Source organism: Parus major, chromosome 12 (assembly GCF_001522545.3).
Source record: "Parus major isolate Abel chromosome 12, Parus_major1.1, whole genome shotgun sequence".
In the NCBI taxonomy this organism is placed as follows: domain Eukaryota; kingdom Metazoa; phylum Chordata; class Aves; order Passeriformes; family Paridae; genus Parus; species Parus major.
The window spans coordinates 8,782,932-8,808,321 of record NC_031781.1 but is presented as its reverse complement, the minus strand read 5'-3'; the positions used below and the strand labels follow the sequence as shown (position 1 = coordinate 8,808,321).

The 25,390-nt window shown below is 47.3% G+C and overlaps 1 protein-coding gene across 1 annotated transcript; it reads left to right on the top strand.

The window, feature by feature from the left end:
- The first annotated feature begins 3,609 nt into the window (after nucleotides 1-3,609).
- On the top strand, nucleotides 3,610-23,686 carry RAB7A (RAB7A, member RAS oncogene family). Its single transcript, XM_015641112.3, has 6 exons — nucleotides 3,610-3,707; nucleotides 19,304-19,364; nucleotides 20,430-20,556; nucleotides 21,356-21,574; nucleotides 22,081-22,209; nucleotides 22,346-23,686. The coding sequence occupies exons 2-6, from the start codon at nucleotides 19,312-19,314 to the stop codon at nucleotides 22,439-22,441; spliced, it is 624 nt and encodes a 207-aa protein (XP_015496598.1). The 5' UTR covers nucleotides 3,610-3,707; nucleotides 19,304-19,311; the 3' UTR covers nucleotides 22,442-23,686.
- Nucleotides 23,687-25,390: the final 1,704 nt, after the last annotated feature.

The following is a 25,390-nucleotide window of genomic DNA, read 5'->3' as shown; positions in this document are numbered from 1 at the left end:
TTTAAGAGTAGGAAGGTGGTGGTGGTGTTGGAGAACCTCTGTAGCTGGGGAGGCAGGGCAGCTGGGAGACCTGCAGGAGGCTGAGGTGATTGTCACTATTTGTGTGACAATAACAAGCCTCATGGGTTTATGGTTAAAAATAAGATGTGGATGCCTCTCTGGCCCTGAGCACAAAATCCAGGCCCCAGAAACAACCCTTCCCCTGTGACACTTGACTTTTCCATGGGATTTGGTTTCCACCAGTCTAGGCTCAGATAGCTACAGTAAACACAAAGCTGTGTGATTGCCCACCTTACATCATGACCAGCAGCATGCAGTTGTTTCTCCATGCCTGTCTTGCCAGGGCCAACATAGATTTTTGTCTACAGATATCTCCTGTGCTCAGCATGTTGTCCACAGCCTCTGCAGGAGGCTGACTCAAAGGCAGAGCAGGTGTTTTGGTATGTGGTGATCAAGTCTTGTCCAGAGCTACCTTTTTGTTTTCATGTGATGCTGCTCTATGACTTGGAAACTATCAGAGGATTGCAAAGGGGAAAGGATTAGTAGATTACCATAGCAGTATTTGTACTGCAGGCAGGGATTAGGGGACAGGGCAGGCAAAAGACTGGGGGTGTGCTCTTGCCAGTGGAAATGCATAGGTGGTCATGCAATAGCAGATTTCTAATGAACAAAATTCCATCAAAAGTAGAGGGAATCTGCTGTAGACAATATAAATCAAAAGTGTGACAAAGCTTGGAGTACCAAGGCAACATTTTGTGTGTTTACTGCATTTGAGTTCCCTTTTTAAATTTTCATATGTTAGATCACTGTAATGAGAATTTGAGGAAGCTGGTCTGGAAGGCCAAAGGTGACAAGGGAAAGCATTGCACAGCCAGCTGAGAGAGGACAGCTACACAAAGGAAGCTCTGGACAGTCAGTTTTTACTGAGGCACAGCCACCACAGGCTGGTGCTACATCTTTCTGTGCACAGAGGCAAAGAAGTGTCCCAAGGCTGTTCCCAGATATGGTGAGGAGGGACTGCAGGATTATGAGCTGAAATATGCTGACCAAATATCAGGGGAATAAGGGGACTCTCCCCGAGCTTTTAATGTCACAGATGGCCAGGGGTGGGGCAGCTGTGTGTCCACAGAAGAGGATGAATACATTAAGCACTGTGGGGAATCTCAGGTGCTCTCAGCTCATGTCAGGGAGCTGTAGGTGCTGATGACCTCCCTGGGCCTCTCTGCAGGTGTTTTTGTACCGTTGTTCACTACGTCATCTCATGGATGAGAAGGGAAAGGGAAGGGCTCTTTTGGTCCAAGGACAAAACCAAAGAGGTGGTGTCAGACATATAATGTTTTATTGTCTCTAATTGGATCAGGAAGATTAGTAAATAGAGATTAGGTGACACAAAAGGAAGAAAATCAAAGCGGGAGACATTCTCACTTCCTGGTTTAGAGGAATGAGTGCATGAAATAGGTTGAGGTTTCTGCACCAGTAAATGTCTAAAGACCTGTTACTGTAACCTCAGAAATCCCCTCAGCTGTGTGAATGCCCCTCAAGGATAGAGAATGGATTTCTTCAGAGCAGTGTAAGTGATTTGGAACAACTGGCATTTGGTTTCAAACTGATCTGTTTTTATGGGTTTTCACTGGGGTTTGACATTTTCTAGCTTCCTTCACAGGCTGCTAAAACTCAGTGTGCTGGGCTGCTCACTGCAGCACACTCTGGTGTTTCCCAGGGCACGTGTTTATTTTGATGGGGAGGGGAGGGGGGGTATACTTCCATTTGCCACCTCGTTTCCACCATCCTCCTGCTTTCACTCTGCCACTATGAATGTAGTCCCATCCTAGATAGCAGGGACCTGGTCCTCCAGAGTGCCAGGATCTGTATGTTCTTTGAGGCAAGCAGGATCTTGCCTCATCACCTTAAGAAAATGCTGTTTTCCCACCAAGGATTGGGCAGCATCTGTTGGTCATGTCAAGAGCAAGTGGCACAGGAACCTTTTTTGGAGTTCTGCATAACAAAGGTCTGTAAATAGGTGCTGCCAGGATTGCTCTGCAGTACAGGAAAAAAGTTCACTCACAGATTTTGTTTGCTTTTCATATTGTTTAGAAGAAAATTTAGAAAAGGAAACTTTTAGGAAAAGAGAGCTGAGGAACACTCAGTAATTTGCCATTAATATCTGCTCGTAACCCAGCATGTGGGTCTCCTGTTAAAGGTGATGGACTGGGACAAGCCAGTGCTCCTCTCCACCAGCTGCTGATGTGCTGAGGCCTTTTCCTCTTTTGTTCAGTCTGCATTTTAACAGGTACCAGTTTTTTTCTGCAGCTCTTTGCATCTAATGGGGCACCCTTAAAGCACCAATAAACTATTGCTAAAAGTTCCCTTCTCTAGAGTCTGGAGCATTTGTCTTATGAGGAGAGACTGGGCAGCTGGGCCTGTGTAGTCTGGAGAAGGCTGAGAGGGGATCTCTAATCCATACAAATATCTCAAAGGTAGGTACCAGCAATATAGTGCTAGGCTCTTTTTGGTGGTGGCCAGTGACAGGACGAAGAGCAAAGGCCATCAATGGAAATTCAAGAACTTCCATCTCAACATGAGAAATAATTTCTATACATTGAGGGTGGCAGAGCATGAGAACAGCTGCCCAGGAAGGGCATGGAGTCTCGGGAGACATTCAAGCATTGCCTGGATGTGTTCTTGTGTCACCTGCTCTGACCTGCCTTGGTAGGGGGCTGGGATGGGTGATCTCTTCCAGCCCCAACAAGTCTATGATTGTGTGATTTTCTTTTTAATATTGCTGGAAATAACCTTGGTGCTTTATTATCTTTCATTAGCTTTAAAAATACTTTTTTCCCATGGTTGCTTTCCTGAGTTCACAAGCTAACTAAACCCACAGCAGTCAAATGACTTGGATGAATAATAATATGAAGTAATTGCTGAGTAACAAAATGAACTTGCTGTCAACATAGGGTAGAAAATATGGGTTTCACTTGTACCACCAGCATAGTTGTTATCCCGTGGATTAAGATCCAGAGACTTCAGAGGGTCCCAATTTATTTGCCTGCACTATTGGTCTTGGTGCTAAAAACTGCCTAGTTAATCCATCTGAATGCATATACAACTGGCGTCTTTTATCTTCTTTTCTGACAAGTGCTGTTGCTACTACCCTATTTATAAGTATTAAATATATATAATCTAAAATGCAGCCTATTTCTAATAGCAATAACTAAGGTGTTCATATACGAATTTAATTGTAGAGGACTTCGTGCGAGTTCTTCAATACATTTTAGAAGACACCAAAGAACAGATTTGTCCCTGTGTGTCCCCATCCTTTATTTCTGAAAGCATGAAGGTTTCTTCGGCCCTTTCCTCCTCCCCTCAGGCAAGGCAGCGGTGTTCAGTGCCCCGCTGCGATGGAAGCCCGCGGGAGAGGCAGGTCCGTTCCCGGCGCTCCCCTCCGTGCGGGCTCCGGTGCTACCACAAACATTTATTTTCCACAAACATTTATTTTCCACAAACAGGGGCACGGGCCCAGCCTCGGCCACCTAACATGGCGGGGGGACCCCCGCGGTCACGTGGGGCCGTGCGCGGTGACGTCAGGGTCCCGTGAGCGGAAGTTGTCGGGGAGGCGGAAGCGAGCGCGGGAGGCGGCGGGGCCATTAAAGCCGACGAGGCGGGCGGGGGGCGTAGCGATCGGGGTTGGGCCGCGGCGGCAGCACCAGGTGAGCCCGGCGGCACCGCGGCCCCCGCGCGCTGCTGGCGGGGATGGGGGGAGGGCGGCCTCGCCCCGGGCGGGGGGAGCCGCTCGCGGCCCCTCCCCGGCACCGGGGGGCCCGCGTCGGGAAGGTGGCGGAGGCGGCGCTGTCTCGGTGCTCCCGGCCGGCTTTGCACCGGGGCCCGGCTCGTTTGCCCGCCCCGAGGCGGGCCCAGGCGGCCGCGCTGCCGGCACCGAGCTCCCTGGAGCCGGGCCCGGCGCTGCCCTCGGGACAATACAGGGGGGTCTCCCCAGGAAGGGGCTCCTCCCCGAGGGCCTTTCCTGGGATGCGCCTTTGGCAGGCCTTTGTGGAACCTCCTCTGCTGAGGGGCTCGCAGAGGCCCGAGCAGTGCCTCCCGGGGAGGCAGCGCATTGTCTGTGGCGTGTGGAGCTGCTGTAGCTCCTCGCCAAGCCTGAAGAGGCTCCGGGGTAGCCGGTGTCCGAAGGAGGCCGGGGCTGTGGGGAGGCGCTGGGTTAGGACGGTGAAACGCTGCTCTGGGGGTCGGTGGGGATCGCTTTTAACGTGAACCGGCAGCCACGGGAGCAATTAATCTGACCAAAGAGGCGGCCGAGGAGACTAGCAGTTATTGCGAAAGTAGCTGTCGGTGTGTGTAAAGCCTGGGTCAGCTCTAAGAACTATTAGAGTGGATGTTAAAAGTGCTTTTGTCTGTGAGTGTATAATTAGATAAATTAAGTGATAGATGCATTATTAGTTTCCGTATATGCAGAGAGAGACTAATAAGTATCAAAATGCCTGATGGTTGTACTTAAGACAGTTGCATTCTATGTAAATAGAGGGATTATTGTAGTAGTAAAAAGGCTGTCTAAATCTGAAGTAGGGTAGGTAACCTCAGCATTAAAATGAGTATGTTTATGAGTAACTCTAGGCCTTTTGTTCTCAAAGCTAGAAATTTCAGCATTATCTCCTGGAAAACTACAAATGTTTACTGATAAGCAGAGTTGTTATGATCTGTGTGTATGGGTTTTTTATATGTAAACTGAGAACATGTGACAGAATGAAGTCCTCCCAACTGTAAGCAAGCTGTTCTTTGTTTGACATTTGCTGGCATGGAACCTTTAAAGCTTTCAGTACTTATCACTGGCTGGCCACCTCTGGTCTGTACCTAATAGTCTGTGTATCCGTGTGGGAATTGGGCCTGGGGAAGTGAAGAATTCCCGTTTTAGAGGAATGGTACATAAGAAGCTATGCCACAGTGTTTGGCTGGCTGTGACTTGAAGGCTGTGGTGGTACCAGTGGTGTGTGAATAGTAGCTGTAGCCTGGCTGTGGTTCCAGTAGAACCAGGCTGCTGGAGTCAGTGTACCCTGCTTTCTCTGGAGCTGAATTTGAGGCTAAAGTGGGTGGAGTCATTTGAATATTCCTTGTTAAATAATCAAGGCTTCGTTGCTGTACTTACTCAGGACGAACAAGTATACTTGTCTTTCCCCCTCTCCCTTGTGACTCCCAACAGCTGACTGAACACATGACTTGCCCTCCATGCACTGAGTGGACCCACCATGCCTGCCTGGCCTTAGTCCTCAGAATTAAAGCAGCTCTAATACTGTTAACTTTCAAGCACTGCCTTTTTTTTGGGTTTTTTGTTTTTTCTTTATTCTTTATGCTGTTCTGTTAATACCATACATCTGGTGTAGAAGAGCTGTTAGATGGGACTAATGTGACCCCTCAATATGGAAGACTTCTGAAATCTGATAGCAGTTTCTTTCTCTCCCAACCTGTAGTGTGAAGTATAACTGATAGGATGGAAGGGAGTAGCTGTGTTAAATGTTCTTCTTCCCTGTAGTGTCATGCAGTGGTCCCTGTCCTCAGACTCAAATACCCTGAAAATAGCTCAGCATAGAATCACAGAATATTCTGAGTTGGAAGGGACACACAAGCATCATAGAAGTTGAATTCCTGGCCCTGTACAGGACGGCCCCACATGTGCCTGGGAGTGTTCAAGTGCTCTCGAGCTCTGGCAGGCTTGGGGCCGTGGCCACTTCCCTGTGGAGCCTGTTCCAGTGCCCAGCCACCCTTTGGGTGAAGAACTTTTTCTCTATATCTGGCTTAAACGTGCTTTGACAAAGCTTCACGCTCTTCTCTTGATCCTGTCACTGGTCACCAGAGTGAAGAGGTGGGGAACAGGATACCCTGAGTTGTACCTTTAGGGTGACAAGTTAAGAATTTAAATAACTGTGTTGCAGAGTCTGCACTACAGGCATCCTGGGCCCCCACTGAAGCCAGGGAATCAAACTCTTTGAGTAGCATATGTTACAGCATTGATAAATCCTTAACTGAGAGTGTAAAATGCATAAGCTCTGAAGTGACCTGGGGAAGATATGACTTTGCTTAGTTTGCTAATCAAAATGAAGGCTTGTGAGCAGGAGTGTTACCAGATTTACTTTCTGAAGCACCTTCTTAAAGCTTGTGTTTTAAGTTATTTGTATTGGAAGGTTGTGAGAATTACCTGTTGGAGCAAATCTCTGGAAAAGCTTGTCCTTGAGGAAACATGACAATTACCATCAAACCATCTGTGCAAAACTATAAATAGCTCTGTCTCTAACATGTATGCGATTTTGGTCTGACTTCTGTGTTAAAATGAGACTACTTTATGCAGAACTTAACATTTGGCTGTAAACAAATTGCCTGTGCTTGGTTAGGGTGTGTTTTTGAGTGCTGCATTGTGAGAGAGGGTTTGCAGGTACCTGGCTTAAGAATAAGGGCTATGAAATAGGGCACTTGGATCTTTGTATTCTCTGAAACTGGTGGATGATGTGGGCTCACAGGTACTTATTGTTGCATGTCCCTTTCTTTAGAGTGGTGATTTTATTAATAACCGAAGTAAGTTGAACCTTTGTGAAAGAAGTACAGAACCCTCACCTTGCATGTTGCTAGTGTATCCTTATGTCTTCTGGGCTTCTCCTTGGCTGTGACCTCACCTGCTCTGAAGTCCCTCTTACTAGGGCCTGATGGACCTGAGATTCCCTTGCAGAGCTGTAGAGGAATTTAAAGATTGTTGCCTCCACAGAAGGGAGTCCAGCTAAAACCTTATCTAAATGCAAAAGTTGGTTGGGCAGTAGTATGTGCTGCTTGTCTGACAGCAATCTTGCATCCTTCACATGCTGAGGTACTTCATTATTGCACAGCATTGTCTTGGTAATTGCAGTTTAATTGTCTGATGAGTTAGAGTTGAGTTGGCTTCCCTCTGCAGCTTCCTAAAATGATCTTTTGTAGTTGCTGTGTAACAGTCTGCCTTCAGATATAGCTGTGACCGGATATTGTGAGGATAAAAGTGTCACTCTGCAGCATCAATCTAAACATGAGCTGTGCATCTCAAAACCGAATTAGCTATGGATAATTAATTGAATGACAATATAACTATTGTTATACCGTGCTTGTTTCTGCAGTAAGGGGCTTGATTGAAGGTCCCATTTCTCGTTAAATACACCTTGAATAAAGCTTGCAAATGAGCGTCCAAGGTCAGGAGCTGCACATGTGCTGCTCAGTAATAGCGGGCGATGCAGGGATACCCCTGTGTCACTCTGGCTCCCGGTGTGCTTGTTGCTTTTGCTCTCTCTTGGTAGGGATGCAGCTCTCGAGCCCAGCGTGCTGCTGCATTTTGTGCTGGCAGAGATGTGCCCTGGTGATGTCATCGCTGCTGTGAGCGCTGCTCCTGCGAGGCTGCTCCTCCTCTCTGGTGCCGGCAACCAGCGCTCTTGTCTGTGGGGGAAGCTTTGTCAACACTGCTGTTGCTACCTCATGGTCAATGACCCTGGGAAGGGAAGCGAGCTCATCAAGACCACTGAAGTGTGTTGATTTGCAGCTTATCTCAAATGGCCTTGACTTCTCTTGTCAGGAAACCTGTTATTGGGGCCATGGCTGTCTTCATAGGGCAGTGAAGCTTCAGGATGGGGTGTACACCTTTTAGATGAGATTGAACTGTAAACCTGTGGCACAGGTTTCTATCTATATGATTTAAAGACACTTGATACAGTGAGTGATTTGTTCTTTCTTCTTCATAACCACTTAAAATGCCAATTTAAGGTGACTGATTGTGTCTAACTGTACTTGCATGAGTTTCAAGCAGAAATTGTTAAATGAAATTTAGTAGATCCTCTTAATATCAATTTAAAAACCCAGTATTTTTCTTGCATCTGTCCTATATCCTCTAACTTTGGTCATTTGAGAGACAAGGTGAAAAAGTGAAGTGGTGGACAAGAGTGGAGACCAGCAACTGGAGCTGTCTTCAGAGCCAGCCTGCCTGGAGTACCTGGACCTTGATTACTGGGGCTACCAGTTTATCTAACAATCCTGTGCTGAGCCCTTGAACTCTTTCCAGCTGGAAGCAGAATCCTCTTCAAAGTAACCTGTCTGGTGCTTGTCTCCCTCAAGTGGGCTGAGTCACTCAGCTCCCAGACGTGGATAATCATATCTGGAGTCCAAACTGGCACAGCGGTGACATTATCTAGAGCATGAGCAGTGAGAGGGTTTTAGCTGAGACATGCCTAGGCCTGAACCTTTCCCCCCACCTAACAAGATGCCATTTGCCCACAGAGTTCTCTTAACCTCACCATGTGAATGAGGTTTTTATTGGACCTCTGTGGAGCTCCATCAAGAGAATAGGTGAAGTGGTAAAGTACTGATACAGGATCTATGCAAGAGGTATGATATTAGAGTGTGAAACTGAGTATCCACAGTACGAATTCCTTGTTTGTCACTGACTCAGCTGTCGTGGCAAGCTACCTGTTGCACTCCCATCCTGGTACTGAAATACTTGTCCTTCCTGCTCTGCAAACCACATTAGCATAGTAAGAGGTATTGAGTGTGTGTAGGATCAAGAGTTCTGCTTGGAGATCAAGGTGTAGTTCTTAGATTACAACCTGTCCCTAGAGAAAGCTTTCTCTCTAGAAGACTCATTACTGAGAACAGGACCTCCTGGAAGGAGGAGTAATGCTTTTCTCATTAGTGTTGATCTGGTGCTTCTCTACATCTGCTAGTCTGCTATCCCATCAGTATTTGTCCTTTCTCCTCTGTCAAGCTTCTTTTGCTGCAGGAGATACAATATTCACTCTCCGATCTGAATATCAGGTGTAAGTTACAGCCTCTGGCAGACCTCCTAAGGGCTGTCATTTGACTTGGTCAAAGTCTCCTTTTAGTCTCTTGTTTCCTGCCCAGCCTCTAGGAACTCTGGCAGTCAGGAGTGGATAAACAATGCTTGTTTACCACTGACAAGGTCTTAGATCTGGGCTTTGCTTACCACTGCGAAAGTTATCTCTTGGTGTTTCTGAAACAGAAAGCATGACAGGAATGTGTGAAAACTTAAAAAACTCTAGTAAAAACCAGAAATTAATCTGAGCACTTAAAAAAAAATACTGTTAGATATGGTAAAAATCTAGCAACTCAACTGTTTGTCAGTGGTCTGGCTAACTTAGAATATTTTGAATTGGACACCCTTATCTTCTGGATACATAGATTAAACCCCAGCTGCCTCTGGCACTGTGTTTGTTTTATACTGTTTTATAAAGCAGTAAGGGAATTGTCACTCAGGGTATGGCCTGATGTGAGAACTGTGCTGGTCTCTATATTCATGTCAGGGTTACTAAAACTGTTGGGTGGCTCCACTAGCTGGGTGGCTGTGTGCCAAAAGGCTGACAGACACCACTGTATAAACTGGGCTGTAAGAGCACTAATGCTGTGTTCCAGTTAGTTTAGATTTATTTTACTGATTGGAAAGCTGTCCACCAAGGAGGCCATCGTGGAGAGGCATCATGGAAGCTGTGCTGGTGTAGCTGCAGTGCTTTGCGTAGGCAAGGCCCTTAGTCAAGACACATGGCTTGTTGCCTAGTGTCTCCCAGCAGCCAGCTATGTGCTCAACTCTCCTCCCACATCCTGAGATTGTCTCCCCCAGGGCAGAATAGGGGAAGTTAAGCTTGCTCTCATAAGGGGGGAGGGGTGTTAAAGTAAGCATGCCTGTTCTTGTAACAGCTTCATCCTTGGTGGAAATCTGCTGGGAACTACCAGAAATCCTGTAGGATTCAACAGGGGAACTGCTTCTTCCTGGAAGGTAGGGCACAGTGCTTCTTGAATGACATGACATCCTTGATATGATTTGAGCCTCCAAGAGAAGGGTAGCAGAAGATCTTGAGATACTTGATATCAGACTGTTAGGGTATGTCTGCCCAATCCTGAGAGGGTATTTTGTGGTGTAAGGGCCATTTAGCTGCTGGAGGAATCAGTGGACTGAGACTTCATGACTGGAAGCACCTAGCTTTCAGTGAAACTTCTGGGTTTGGCTTTCTTGTACTTCAACAGCCCTGGCTTTCTTCCTGGGAATCCTGGTCTGATTCATGTGCAGCATTAGCTTCAGAAGGATCTTCCTGGGCTCCTCTACTGCCCCAGCTGCAGTTTCCCATACCTGCTACCCACTGTGGAGATGATGGGAATCATCCTCAGGTTGTCAAGGAGGAAGTGATCCACCCAAGGTGGCTGCCCTGCACAGCTGGCTGCATTCCTGGGGCTATTTTCTTCGCTCCCTTCCATTGTTTTGGCTTAGTGTGATTATCACCTGGAAGATCCTACATGTTTTCCTGTGGTCTTAGGCTTAGCAGCAGTCTGGGCAAAGTACTGTTGCCATAGAAAGCAAGAAATGTCTTCTAGACCTTTCCCACTGCTCCTAAGCACACTGTTGGTCTGACTGAACATGGAGAAACATCTGCTGTGGTATTGTAAGCAAATGCATTTTCATGCTTGTTTTGCTCCTACTTGCAAACCATGTAGTCAGATCAACATGATGCCTTCTCACCAGAAGGTGGCTGTTGTGATATCTAAACCAGCAGAAATCAGAGATCAGTTTTTGGCATTAGGGGTGTGGTTTAGTCCTATGTGGTTTGGACTTCTCTAGGGCAGAGTCACAATTCATTATGGCAGCTTTACAGCCAAAAACTTGTTCAGTTCCACAGCTAGTATTTAAACTTTGTGCAGCATAGAACAACTCTCATCTGGAGAAATGCCAGGAGGTGTAACAGGCCTGTGAATCAGTGAGGCTTGGACTGAAGAGCTTGGCTTTGAGAACTTGGGCTTTGAGCCTAACTGATCATATGCATCAGTGCCTCTCAGGAATGCAGTGCTCTCCAAATCTCAGCCCTAAGGGAGCCATAGCTGAGCTGAGACCTCATGCAGCACAGATCCCTTCTCATGTCCAAGTGCTGTGATTTCATTGCAGACATGGCTCCTACCAGTGGCATTGCTCTGCCTTCCCTGTGTTGTCTGGACTCTGGCAAGGTGGATGCTGGCATGTCTCCTTCCAGTGAGCTCTGAGTCCTTGCCTGCATCAGGGATGTGTGATAGAGCCTTCAGCTGAGAACTGAGGGGATGTTGAGGCAACCTAAAACCTTACTACCACTGATAAGAGTGTTTTACCCAGCACAGGCTCTGGAGCTTCCTTGATCACACCAAGAATCTGTTATGCTCAAAACTGTTCCAAAGCTTCTGTTTCTCAGCTGGGTTTTCTGCCTGTTTCTCCAAGCTGCATGTTGTCCCATTATTCTCTTCCCTTAGCACTGAAATGTCTTAAGAACATGTTACCCATGAACAGGATGCAGCAGAATATTTGTGTAGGCCTGGTGTCAGCTCCATCTGGGAGCTACTTCAGACCATTGATCAGTTAGCTTTTAGCACCATATCACACTGGTTTGGTGCACGTGTTGAAGGCAGACAGTGAACAGAACTTGGAGCCATGTGGCTGAACTGCTGTTGCTGGTTCCTAAGCTTCCCTCGGTTCTAGAGCAGCTGCTCCAGCACTGGAGGCTGCAACTCCACCCTCAAAAGGAGGTGGAAACTTACTGCTGACAGCTGTAGTCTAAAGAGCTTATTCCTCTGGGATATTGAACTCAGAACATGTTCTGAGATTTGATTTTGATCTGAGCTATGTCAGTGTGCTAGCAGGCATCTAAAGCTCTAGGCTGTTCTTCAGGAAGGTGAAGCTTTTGGCATAGAACTCTCAGATGGGGGCAGGATATGCTGGACAGTGTATTTACACCTGACAGCTTGCAATATAATGTTTGACACAAGGTATCAAAAATTAAGTTGTAGCTGAGGCTTCCAGCTCCATGAACAGGGGTAATTTCTGCCTCACAAGGCTGTCTGGGAAAGGTACCAACTGGACAGAAGCCTGCTCTTAGTGGAGCAGTAAGCAGCAGGCAGCTGAGCTGCTTCTCTTGAGGAGGGAATGAGGAGCCATGCTTGAGCTTTTGGCTGGGTACCAGCAGGAGGGAATATATTGGTTAGAACAGCAACATAAATGCATTGGGAAGAAGGTGGAAATTGGTGTTGAGATACTACTGATAGAACAGCTAGAGTGTACCCTTCAGTGAAGCTGTCACAGGAATATTTTGCCAGCTGCTTTTGATGTGGGCTCTACTGGAGCTGACTGCTGCTCTGTGTTGCATCTGTGAGGCCTGAAGGCACCTCTGATTGTAGGAGCCCATTGCCCTCAAAAGCAACCCATTTACAGGGAGCAGTTCTTGCAAGTTGTCAACCCAAATAACAAAATGTTCCTGATTTCCTTTTTAGACACAGCATGTGTCCCCACTAAATGTGAGGTTTTTCTTGATAGTATTTTCCAGTGGGCTGGGGAAGCTGAGCTCCTGATAGTCCTGTCATGGGAGTGGAAGAGAATGTTGTCCTGCTTCTGCAGCCTTTGTCAGTGCAAGGCTCAGCCTGCTATTATAACTTCCTATGCTTCAGTAGTAGTCTTTAGTGTGAGGATGCTGGATACATGTTCCACCCGTAGAGCACCCAGGTTTGATAAGGAAAATATGCAGGCTCTGTAGCAGTCAAAAACATCAAGGGCAGACTTATTTCTAGTTTTTTCCTTGAAGGCAGCTTGGCATCTCTTAAGTCACGTTGATAAGAAATTAACAGCCCCTGCTGATAGTCTGGCTACTGCTGTGCTTTTGCCCAGCTGAGAAGATGGGACTTCTGTCCTCCTTGTGGGCTGTTGTGTCACTCTTAGGAGAATGCAAGTGACACGTTAAATATTGGTATCTGTGGGTCTCAGATTTGTGTTGAACTGTTGGGGCAGTCACTTGCAGCTTTGTGTTGGTTGACACTGTATTAGCAATGTCTGTGTGACCCGCTAGTGGGAACCAAGCTGTTGTTAAATTGTAACTGGTAAAGCTTGTGCAGCCCCTCTGGGGCTCTGCTGCAGTTGGAGGCTTCAATGCAAAGGGTGTCTGGACTGCTCGGACACTCTGCAACCAGGAACTGTGACTGGTTAACTAATGCCAATAACAGGCTATGCCTTTCCTCAGGATGAGACCTGCCTTTTTTAGAGTAGCTGAAAAACTGGAGCAAATTCATGTATCTACTCAAAGGCTTAGCTAGAGCATGGCAAGAATACAGTGTAACCATGGGGCAAGTGGTGTGTGCCAGGCTGTTTGGTGTGCTTGGTCCTCTAAAAGCAGGATAAACATTCAGTGACCATCTCATTTCAGTGGCTGAAGATCTATGCAGACATAAGCCCTTGATATGCCAAACGTGCTAGGGAACTTGCTACTTTTGAGAGGGAACTGGTTCAGTCTGACTGAGCTGATCCTGAATCATATTTCTAGCTTCAGTTTCCTTGAAGAAATGCCAAACCTGGTGAGGGAGGAGGGAGGGAATAAAAATAGCTCTCTATAGTACAGAGATATCATGCAAGAGAACAGTGAGTAGAGGTGTTGTTTCTGTGTCAAAAGTGCACTTACCTGCATTTTGGGACACTTTTTCCTGCATTTCAGGACAGAAGGTTCTTCCAGAGCACAAGGGTAGCTCTTGTCTGGTCACTGTGGTGAGCATGCTGCTGTGTGTGGTAGCCCCTAATGGAGATGTGATCTGTCCACATCAGGTTGTTCATGGTGGGTGTTTTTGCTAAAGGTCCTGTGGTATAGTGGGAAAGTGGAAGCTCTACTTATCAGCTGCAGCACCCAGAACAGAGCTGCAGTGCTGCAGGTTCAAATATATCTTTCTGTGGGATACTTGCTTACTCTTGTGCTGCCTGCTGGGACAGGAAGCAAAACTAGGCATCCATAACTCTGAGTTTAGCTCTGCTTGATGCCTGCTTCCCTACCACTTTGTGCCTTGTTGGTGTAGTGGTAAATATTCCTGGCAGAGGACACAAGGCAAGATGTGCTAGCCAACATCCTCACTTCAGCACTGAGCTGGTTTCTAGTGGAAGGTGCAGGTGGCAGGCTGATAGGTGTAGTAATAGTGAACTCCTGGTCACACATTCCAGCCTCTATAGACATGTTAGGATTGTGACTCCAACTGTTCAGTAGCAAAGCTGAAACAGTAATGACTGCTCAGCAGCTTCAAAACTGGTATGGGTATGCTACTGCTTAGGGAGCCTTGTCTTCCATGGAGGTGAGATTCCCCTAGGGCTGGATGCTTTCACACTAAAACTGTCCCTGAGCAATTTAGATTATTCCTTTTTCAAGGCCTGCTTCTGCTAAAGCATAGTTAATCTGAGGTCTGGTGAGCCATCAATACAAGCTACTGCTGCTCCTTGCTTGTACCAACCCAATTAATATTAAAATGCCTGCATTGTGACTTGACATGTGAACATCTCTAAGGAATTTGTAACCCTCCATTTCTGCTTTGAGTTAAAGCAGCTGTCTTAATATAGCAAGAGAAAGGACAGTTGTAATGTACTCTGAAGCAACAAGGGGAACCTAATTAGACTTGGCATAGTCTTTATTTGCTCTTGCATCTGAGCTATGAAGCTTCATAGGATGGATTTTGACAACTCCTTTCAGATCAGCAAAGCCAGTGACACTTGCAGGTTAGGTGTTAGGGATTTTCCCTTGCTACTCCAGCAGGTGAGTGTTAAAGGTAATAACAGTATTGTGGGAGAGTGTGTGCTATACCAGCTTAATTTCCTGAGGGTCAGCATATCATTAATGGCTTGTTTGCTTAGAGGATAGGCATTAAAAATGGAGTGGAAGTTCTCATCTCCTGTATTAGAGACAGCTGTGTCATTTCTTTGGCACCAGTTAAGCCAGGAGGAGGAATGATGCTGACTGGTCTCTTGGCTGGTGGCTCCTGAGCAGGACTGGCTGGGTGTGCTGCTGTAGGCTGTGTTCTGAGCAGTCATGCAGATGACCTCACATGAAAAGATTTCATGCAGTGTGAAACAGAGCTGAGTCTTGGATCAAATCTTAACTAACAAGTTTTCCTTTGTGATACCTCTGAAAGGAAGTGTATTTTCAGAAGTGCTCCCAGGACTGGACACAAGCCCCATGTGAGCTCTCACACTGCCATCTGAAGGGCGTGTGCCTCAACAGGGTGCTGTTCTGGAGTAATTGTGTAAAATACCATAAGGCAAGACAAGCTGCATTATATAGCACAAAATAGTCTTGGTGCTGAGTCAGTGGGGCCCCAGCCTATCTCAGCCATTTTCTATGGGGTCTGAAAATGTGTTTCCTTGTTGTACTGGGCAAGGAATAACTCTGAAGTGTTGGTCTGTATACTTGCAATGAGAAGATAATTCAAGAGGGCTTGAAGCCCAGTCAGTTGATGGGCCAAGGCAGCATCAGTCAAGCCTGGTAGAACAAGGGTGTGAGACTGGGCAGTGTCCACTGCTGGTCCCTGGCAGGGCTGGAGTTCCTCACTGTCTCATGGCCCACACCAAGTACCAAACTGTGGCAGCTCCTCCTGTGCTATGGCTCACATCCGTTGTGTCACCTGGGATGGAAGCTGAGTGTCTCACCTGCCTGGTGTTGGTGGGGCAGTGACAGCCCTTTGCACTGCTGGGTAGCCTGTCAGCTATGACAAGAAGGCAGTGTCAGCTCTGACTCAGCCTGACTTCCTATGTCTGCAGGTGGCTGCTCAGCTGAGTTACTTCTCAGGTAATAAATCCTGACAGAGCAGTTTTCCCTCCCCTCATAGTAGGACTTCAGGCTATGTTGAACTGGGGAGATAAGCATCCAGTGTGATTTAGTGTTGCAATTTAGGGCTCTGCAAATCCCTCCCTAAGCATGAGAACTAATACCAGCTTGTCCAAAGCTGCTTCAAATACCAGGAGGCAGTGAGCTGCAGCAACAAGTGATACTGGAAACACTGAGGAAAATAGAAGCAGTTCCCAGAAACATGCTGGGTTCTGGCACAGTCACTTCTGGGTGAGTTGTTTTCCTCTGTCCTGAGGAAATCAGGTGACTTGCACTGGACCTGAACCTATGCAGATGTTTTTCATGACAGTTCAGTGTACACAGCTGTCTTTTAGACTGTTTTAAAGCTCTGTTCACTTGCTTCTTGCTCCATCTGGGCTACTTGTGCTGCACAAGTCTTTGGCTTGGCTGGCAGAAGTGTCACTTAGGTGCTTTGTGAACACAGGAGGTGCGGGCTTGAAGGAGCTTCTGTGGTCTGTTCTCCCCATGGCTGTAGGGGAGACAAGTTATGGTGTGTGGATCTTGGCAAGAGCAGAAGCAGAGCTAAATGTTGGTGTTGTTGACTACTTTCAGCTGGTTCTAGCTTGGTGAGCATAGCTGGGCTGTCAGCTGGATCAGTGAACAGTGCAGTCCACTGGAAAAGAGGTGTTGGCACTTGGAGAAACTGTCCTCCACATGCTCTCTGGCATCTGCTAACACCCATCGAAGCATGTCATGAGCCCTGTGGGTGACCTGTTACTGCTGCTCACTCCACAGCCCCGGGCTGTTATCTCCTCAGCACTGCGTCCTGTTTAGATGTATCTCAAGTTTCTCATGAGGTTATGCAGGAAAAAAACCCAGAAGGACCAAAGCCCAGCTAGAACTTAATCTGGCTACCGCTGTAAAAGACAATAAAAGTGTTTTTATACATGAGCAACAAAAGGAGAGCTAAGGGGAATCCCCATCTGTTACTGGATGTGGAGGGAAACAGAGTGATAAAGGATGAGGAAAAGGCCTGCTACATAACTTAAACACACAGAAGACTCTGGCTGTGTGGGTGGGTACTGAGGGAACTGGTGGAAGTGCTCCCTGAGCCCCTTTCAGTCCAGCAGTTGTGGCTCCCTGGAGAGGTCTCAGTGGACTGGAAGTTAGGAAATGAAATGTCCATCTACAAGAAGGGTCAGAGGGAGGGTCTGTGGAAGGCCTGTTAGTCTGATCATGGTGCCTGAGAAGGTTATGGAGCAGGTATCTTGAATGCCATCATGCAACATGTACAGCACAACTGGGGATTAGGCTCACTGAGCATGGGTTTAGGAAAGGCAGGTCCTGCTTGACCAACCTTGTCTCCTATGACAAAGTATCCTGCTTAGTGTATTAGTGAAAGGTTGTGGATGTGGTCTATCTGGATTTTAATACAGCCTTTGAAGCTGTTTCCCACAGCATTCTCCTGGATAAGTGGGCTGCTCATGGCTTGGACAAGTGCACTGTTTGCTGGGTAAAAAACTGGCTGGATGACTGGGCCCAGAGAGTGGTAATGGGGTTACATCCACCTGGCAGCTGGTCATCAGTGCTGTTCCCCTGGGATCAGTACTAGGGCCAGTCTTGTTTAATGTCTTTATCAGTGATACTGTGAGGGGATCGAGGGCACCCTCAGTAAATTTGCAGATGACTCCAAGCTGGGTGGGAGTGTTGATCTGCTGGAGGGTAGAAGGGCTCTGCAGAGAGGGCTGGATAGGGTGGATCAATGGGCCAAGATCAGTGGTGTGAGGTTCAACAAGGTAAAGGTGGATCCTGCCTTTGGGTCACAACCCCCTGCATCTCCAGACTGGGGCAGAGTGGCTGGAAAGCTGCCTGGCAGGAAAAGATCTGGGGGTGCTGTTTGACAGCAGCTGACCATGAGCCCAGGTGGCCAAGAAGGCCAGTGGCATCCTGGCTGTATCAGCAATGTGTGGCCAGCAGGACCAGGGCAGTGATTGTCCCCCTGCACTGGGCACTGTTGAAGCCACAGCTCAAATCCTGGGTTCAGATTTGGGCCCCTCAGTACACAAAAGACATTGGGGTGCTGGAGTGTGCCCAGAGAAGGGCACTGGAGCTGGGGAAGGGGCTGGAGCACAAGTCTCCTTGGCAGTAGCTGGGAGTGTTTAGCCTGGAGAAAAGGAGGATCAGGGGGGACCTTATGGCTCTTCAACACCTGAAAGGAGATTGCAGCCAGGTGGGGGTTGGCTCTTCTCCCAGCTGTGACAAGTGACAAGATGAGGAAACAGCCCCAAGGTTTAGATTGGATATTAAGGAAAAATTCTTCACTAAAAGCACCTTCAAGCACCAAAATGGGCTGCCCAGTACAGTGGTGGAATCACCATCCCTGGAGGTGTTTAAAAGCCTTGTAGTTGTGGCACTGAGGGACGTGAGTTAGCAGTGGCTTGGCAGTGCTGGGCTAACGGTTGGACCCATTGGATGATCCTAGAGGCCTTTCCCCATCCTAAACAACCCTGTGACTGAGGTTCTGTACTGAACCTGCAGGGCTTCTTTAGGAGAGCCAAGTCCTTGTGTTGTGGAGCAAGTCAGTACCAAAACAGGGTCTGTGATGTGATCCAGCTTGTGAGTGGCTGGCCCACCCCCTTCCCAGAGGTGTGGAGAAGGGCCTCATGGTAGGCAGGACATGCTCAGACACTGGCAAGACCTTGTACTTGTTCTCACCATGCTAAAGTATATCCAGAAGTGTATTCAGGCCTGCTGCAGCTGATGAACTCGTAGCTGCCTCACTGGTCTGAAGGAGACCTGGGAACAAATAAGTGTGGAACTCTGAAGCTCAGCTCTCTTGCTAATTGGATGGACCATTAAGGTGGCCAATTTAGAGCCTCCTGCCTACCAACTCTCAGTTGTAACTGAACAAACAAGTCATCATCTAATGGAGTAGATGACCATCAATAGGCTGAATGTTGAAGTTTGTCACTGTAACTGTATTACACCAAAGCTGAGGTGGCAGTAGTCAGCTTCCTGTGCCCTCAGAGAAGCCACTGAGTCTGGTAGCAGTTTGCTTTGTAATTCAGCTGCCCTGTGTAGCTGTTGCAGCTGCTTCAACCACAGTATGTCCTTGGGATTCGGTTTCTTCACAAAGCACAGCTGCTAGAGAAAGCTACCACTTCTCCAAGCTCATGATGGAGGAAACGGTTTTTTTCTTATTTTTTTTGCTGGGAAACTACTGCACAGCACAAAAAAGCTTGAGTGTGGTATTAGACACATGCCTGCATACCCCTTACTTTGTGGCATGTGTAAGAATTATTAGCCTGTGTTGGGAGCTGGTATGATTTACAGCACTGTCTCAAGTCAAAGGAGATGGCCTTGGCTAGTATATCTACCAAATGGCCTGGAAATAGCATCCAGAAGGGTCTTGGTACAGTAAATTACAAGTGTTCGGCTCATCTACCTCTTGGTATTAAATTGCTGCTACTGGTCTGACTTGGCCCAGCCTGTGCAGTGGGCAGAGACACCTGGTCAGAGCTGAGTGGAGCCTTCAATTGCAGTCTGGTTTCAGGAGTCCTGGGGCCTGCCTGTCACTGGCTCCTTACTGGGAGTCAGGTTTCTCAGACTCCAAACTTGCTGTTTGCTTTCTTGGGGGGAATGACATACTAATGGTTTGTGACGGGATTGTTTTTCCTTTCTAGTGTGAAAGATGACTTCTAGGAAGAAAGTGTTACTGAAAGTCATCATCCTTGGAGACTCAGGGTAAGTGGAAGAGCCTTTAAGCTGCTAATCTGTATCTGGCTAGAGCAGTGCTCTTGACTAGTGGGAGTCTGGATGTAAGAAATCAGCAGTGCTGGGAGGAGAGGTTTTACAGCCTGTGATAGCTGTTACCTCACAGGTCTAAGAACTCTTCGCTGCCCTCTGTCTTGAATGTGTCGCTGCAGTTTAGTATCTTGAGGTCCTGCCACAAAATTAAATGGGTGGGCAGACCACTGCAGTAGCAGAATGGAATAGTCTTCTGCAAGGAGTACACATGTTGCTGGAATGAGTGTTTCTCTTAAAAAAAAAAAAAAAAATTAAAAAAGCACCAAACCCAAAACCACTAGTAAGCAATCTTAGGTGTCTTCCTAAAATTCTGTCTTTGTCTAGTCTGTACCGAGCCATCTGCTTTGCTTCTCTGGGCTAGCTGGAGCATGCCCCTTGGAGTGAAAGGCTTTGCTCTGTGCTCTCAGCAGGAGTCTGCTCTGCTGTCACAGGTTACTTGCTGTGCAGACTGTAACCTGATTCCAATGACATAAGGCTTATTTATACTGCTGTCCCCAGCAAGCTGTTGTTCAGAGAGTGTTTCTCAGCTGTACAGAGGGCTTATGAGCCTCTAAGCTTGCTCTCTGGGGAGGATCTCCACCTTTGGGTGCCTAGCAGATGTATTTGTGAGCTGTTGCCATCTGAGATTGTCTGGTTTTCCACCTCCTCCTCCTGCAGAGGCTGAAGATTACTGTTGGTGATAGTTCTCTGAAGCACTTCATCTTCCAAAATTGCCTTCATGGTCATAATGTGATATCAATGATCAGATAGATTAGTGATGGGAAGTGAGGTTTCAGGATGTAAGCCTTTGTATCCTTGGGTAGGTAATGATCTTACTCAGCTCTTGCCTCAGCATCTCTTGGTGTGCAAACCCCTTCTTGTAGAGGTGGGTGCTTTTTCCCTGGTTAAAAAGCCAGGAGGTTATGGGCAGTGAAGGGCACTGGAATGTTCTCTTCAGGGGTGATTAACTCAAACATTGTAGAAGCAGCCTACCAAGTCTTTCTTTTTTGTGTTCCTGTGCAGGGTGGGAAAGACATCGCTCATGAACCAGTATGTGAACAAGAAATTCAGTAACCAGTACAAGGCTACGATAGGTGCAGATTTCCTGACAAAAGAGGTGATGGTGGATGACAGGCTAGTGACAATGCAGGTAAGGAGGGACTCTGTTCCCTGCTGCAGGGGGTGCCATCACCCCACTTCTGTGGAAGCATCTGCACTGGTGTAGCCCAGACTGGTGTAGGGGTCAGTGTAGGGATGTGAATGTTGTTTGCACTGACCTTCTTTTAGACATAAGTGTTTCTGGACTTCTCTACAAGTTTTTGCATGGGCTGAACAAGGGAATGCAAAGATTAATCTGGGTTCAGCTAACAGCAGTGTTGCTAGGCCTTGTTTAAAAAACTGGATTATTTGGTTCAGTCAGTAATCTAGATCTTGTTAGAAAGATTCACTTCCCTAGTGTTCAAGAACTAGAAACAGCTGGGAAAGGACTTCCTAAGTCAACCATTTGTGTCATCCCAAGTCCTGTGGGTGTAGTGTTAACCTGCCAGCTTGCTTATGTCTCTGGTATCTGAAGCTTTCATATCTCCATGGTGAAACTGCAAGGCAGCAAAAGCTGCAGCCATCAGAGCAGTGTTTGGACTCTGCTGGTATCCAGGTGCATCTAAGCACTGCAGACAGGCCACATGCTGACCCTAATACCCAAGTCCTGCCTGCCCAGAACAAGGATATGTCCCTGGCTGAGGCTGAACACAAAAAGGGTCAACTATCTTTAGAAGGTGTTTCTGGCTCTTGATGCTTAGTGCCTACAGAAATCCCCAAGCCTTCAGGTGCTGCTGTCTGCCTAGCTGGGGACTATATATGCCTGGTGGGGAGTTTTGGAATTAATGCCCTAATTGCAGACTGACTGTGTCAGAGTAGAGCTGGCTTATCTGCCCTGTCTTTTGCTCCAGATATGGGATACAGCAGGCCAAGAGCGATTTCAGTCTCTGGGAGTTGCCTTCTACAGGGGAGCAGACTGCTGTGTGCTGGTATTTGATGTCACGGCTCCCAACACATTCAAAACCCTAGACAGCTGGAGGGACGAATTCCTCATTCAGGCCAGTCCAAGGGATCCTGAGAATTTTCCTTTTGTTGTGCTGGGAAACAAGATTGACCTAGAAAACAGACAAGTGAGTATTGGGACTTACTAACCTCCTCTTAAGAAATTGCTGGAGTGGGAGACCTTTTAGAAACACAGGAGGGTTACCTGAGAAATGGGACTGGGAGGTGCCTGAGAGTGGATCAGATGTTGTCTGCTACCTGAGAAGGGTTTATCCTGCCTGGAGAGGTCAGACCCCTGTGCACAGCATGCTCCTGCCCACTGGTGGAAGGATTGCAGCAGCTTCCTGGGGAGGTGCAAGGAGAGGAGCTGCTTCTCCTCCCCTAGATGTGCTGAGCAGTTCCTGTGGGAGCAAGCCAGTGCTCTGAGGTCTCCTCACCCTTAGGCATGGTCCTCCTTGCCCTGGGGCTGGGTCTGTCAACTGATGGAAAGTGTTCTCCTGTGTTGTTTCAAGGCTACAGCTTTGATGAGGTCAGAGCTGCTCAGGTTGGATACGAGGGATCTCTGGCCTTGCCCTGAAAATAAAACCCCTTCCTGCATAGCAGAAGGTAGTGATGCTGCTCTCTTTCCACCCAGGTCACCACAAAACGGGCACAAGCCTGGTGCTACAGTAAAAACAACATCCCCTACTTTGAAACCAGTGCCAAGGAGGCCATTAACGTGGAACAAGCTTTCCAAACGATTGCACGAAATGCACTTAAACAGGTAGGGAGGGTGCCAGTGTGCAGCCCTGTGCCAGTGCTGTAGGCTGCCTGGGGCTCACCCCCAGCCTCCTCTACCTCCTTATATGCTGGGAGCTGTCTGCAGAGCAGTGGCATTAACTCCTCCTCTCTCCCACTAGGAAACCGAAGTGGAACTTTACAATGAATTCCCCGAACCCATCAAACTAGACAAGACTGACCGAGCGAAGGCTTCTGCGGAGAGCTGCAGCTGCTGAGGGGAGAGGGAGGGGTTGAGCACAGTCCTTCACAAACGAATATCACACTTAGGCCTTCAAACACACAGCCCCTCTTCTGTGTTTAAAATGAAATTACAAAAAAAAAAAAAAAATTGCATCTCCAGCTGCCAAAATCCACCCTTCTCTCATGAGTATCTGAGTCCTGCACTTCAGAGCTCAAGTCCCCACACCATCCACATCACACTTCTTGGTAACAGACCTTTCTCTTAGTTTAAAATGGAAACTCTTATGTATGTTTGGAACTGAATCTAATTCCAGGTGTCCAATGGAGAGAAACTGTTTACAGGTAATCTGTGTAACAAGTTACATACATTTTTAACTGTCTGGTGTTTTCCCCTGTGAAGGCTGCAACTGGAAAGGCTGATTACCCATAGTTCATTGCAAGCTCAGCACTCAGTCCAACTAGGTTGAGTTTTGTATGTATCTCTGTTAATGCTTGTTACTTTTAACTAATCAGATCTTTTTACAGTATCCATGTATTATGTAATGCTTCTTTAGGAAAAATCTTATAGTACATGTTAATATATGCAACCAATTAAAAATGTATAAATTAGTGTAAAATTCCTGAATTACATGTTTAAGTACTGAAACACAGGTTGTGTAGAAAGTGAGGAGGACACTTGTGACCTGCGGCGTGCTAGCAACACAGAGTCCAGATAGAGGCAGTATTCTGTACAGTAGAGATGAACTATGTAAGCCTTCTTGTTTTGAGGCCAAAAAGGCTTCATCTTCTGGAAAAATCTGTCTGGCTTCCTTGTATCTAAATTCTCAGATTTGCATAACAGCATTGATATGCACACTGGATTATTGGATTTAAAATTAAATACAGCTATGAAATGACCTCATTTGTTCACCTCCCCTACTGCTTAACTCCTGACATGAGCGAGCATGAGGAGCCAGGGCTGAGGTGTCCCACTGGCTCTTTGTGCTGTGGAAGGAGCTCCTCTCCTACTTGGGGTATGGTAGCTGTTTCTTGATGAATAACCTGGACTACAAATCTTCCCTTTCTTCTTACTGACTGCTAATCTGGATTTTTGGTATGGAAAAACTTGGCAATCTAGTCCCTTTCCTCTCTTCCTTTCTTCCTGGTATTTGTTCTTGCGTTTGTAGCTTGCTTAAATGGAGCCCTTCTACCTGTTTTCCAGAGGTCTACATTCTAGTACGTAGGCTGAGCTCTTATGTAAAGAAACAAACATGATGCCAATAAACTTAACAAGAACAAACCTTCTTGTTTACTCCTGTTTCTGTCTCTTTTTTTTCCTCCACTAACATGCTTTCTTTCCTCTATCTAGTCACCATTCCAGCAAGCCAATGCCTGCTAACAAGGACATTTGTGCTTCTTCCTTACTATAAAGTTTGTGCCTTTCAGCTTGCTTTTTGAAAGTGGGGTGAGCCAGCCCTGCTTGCTTGGCTGGGGCACTGCTACAGTTACCCATCTGCTTCTCTGGAAGCTGCTTGCAGGGGCAGGAATGATGCTGGATCAGATTCCTCAGTGAGCACAGACCTTCAGCCCTGTTCTGGGTGTGGGTCCTGGACAGCCTTTGTGTTTTGGGACAGGCTCTCACTGCCTCCCTCTTAGAGATGTTGTGTGAGCAGAGCAGGTTCAGCCCTTCCTGCTCACTAGCAAGGCTGGCCTGGGGCTCCTTGGAGTGAGTTGAGGACCTTTCCATGGTCCAGCTTAGTCAAAGTTAAGCCTTTAATTTCTGATGATGCTGTTCATGACCCTCTGCTTGCACCTACCAAGGCTGAGCTGACAACTGTACCCAGAGGAAGATGGAAAACAGAGTTTAGTGAAATGAGGGCAGTTATTTCAAGAGCTTTCTAACAGTTTTTGTGCTCCATATCCTATTTTATGGTGCTGTCCTATCATACTTTTCTCACTTGACTGGGCTTTTGCTGTCCACATCAATCTCAAATAACTGCACTTGCAATGTGTCTTGCTGGGACCACTTTTCTATCTGCATCCTGTTTGAAAGACTTGGACCTTCTGCTCATTTCCATTTAAAGTGTTGCTCTGCACTTGTTTTCTGTGGACACAGCTGGAATGTGTGTGAGAAAGCCAAACTGGGGGAGGGGGGACCAATAACCCTGATTTTTTGGGGGGGAAAAGGAGATGTCTGAATTTTGCAGCCCTCTGCTTTGGTCTTGAGTGGTGGAGCTGAGGCTGCGAGGGCTGTGGCTGAGCCCTCAAATGACCCTGTGTTTCATGTCTTTCCAGTCAGATAAACTGGCAATAACCCAAGGCAGAGTGCTCCAGAGGGGGTAGGACAGCTGTGGGGCTTTTTGCCACAGGCTGTTATGGATGTTAGAGGGGAGGGGAGGATTCCATTTGCCACCTCCATGTCAGTGTTTTTACAGGTGGGAATACACGCAAGTGTACAAAAACCAGTGCAGGAGGCAAGCAGCATGGGAATTAGTGCCCTGCTGTTACACTCAGGGGCAGTGGTGTTGCAGATGGGGACTGGTATTCTGCAGGAATCACTGTCATCGCTGTGGTCTGGGAGTGGAGAAGCCAGCTGGCCTGACTCTTGCAGGGAACACATACACTTAAAACCACTCCCTGCACCATTGGAGTCTCATGGCTTTCACTTCAGTGATGACTCTCTCTTGCTGTGTACTGACAATGGGTGCAAGGGTGACTTGTTGCTGGATGAAGCCCAGAGGAAACCCAGCCCTGGAAGAGGCTTGAGGCATTCAGCTGGTTCATGGAGGCAGCTGAGCTCAGGCCTGGTTTTGCTCTTTGCCCAGGTCCTGGCAAGGCAGGAGGAAGATGCCCAAAGAAGAAGGAGCCTGGCTGGATGAGGGGAGGAGGTCAGTTCCCGAATCCATCATTCCTAAGTGTAACAGGAAAAGCTTGGCTTGGTGAAGTGGGTGAAGCCAAGTGAGGTTGTGGTGGGACAGGCAGGTGTGGGGCCTGGCAGAAACTCT

Bases quoted from the DNA above. Each gene is read 5' to 3' on its own strand.
- RAB7A (XM_015641112.3), top strand. From the start codon at position 19,312: ATGACTTCTAGGAAGAAAGTGTTACTGAAAGTCATCATCCTTGGAGAC. The intron at 19,365-20,429 runs GTAAGTGGAAGA...GTTCCTGTGCAG, and splicing joins ATCATCCTTGGAGACTCAGG to GGTGGGAAAGACATCGCTCA. The intron at 20,557-21,355 runs GTAAGGAGGGAC...CTTTTGCTCCAG, and splicing joins ACAGGCTAGTGACAATGCAG to ATATGGGATACAGCAGGCCA.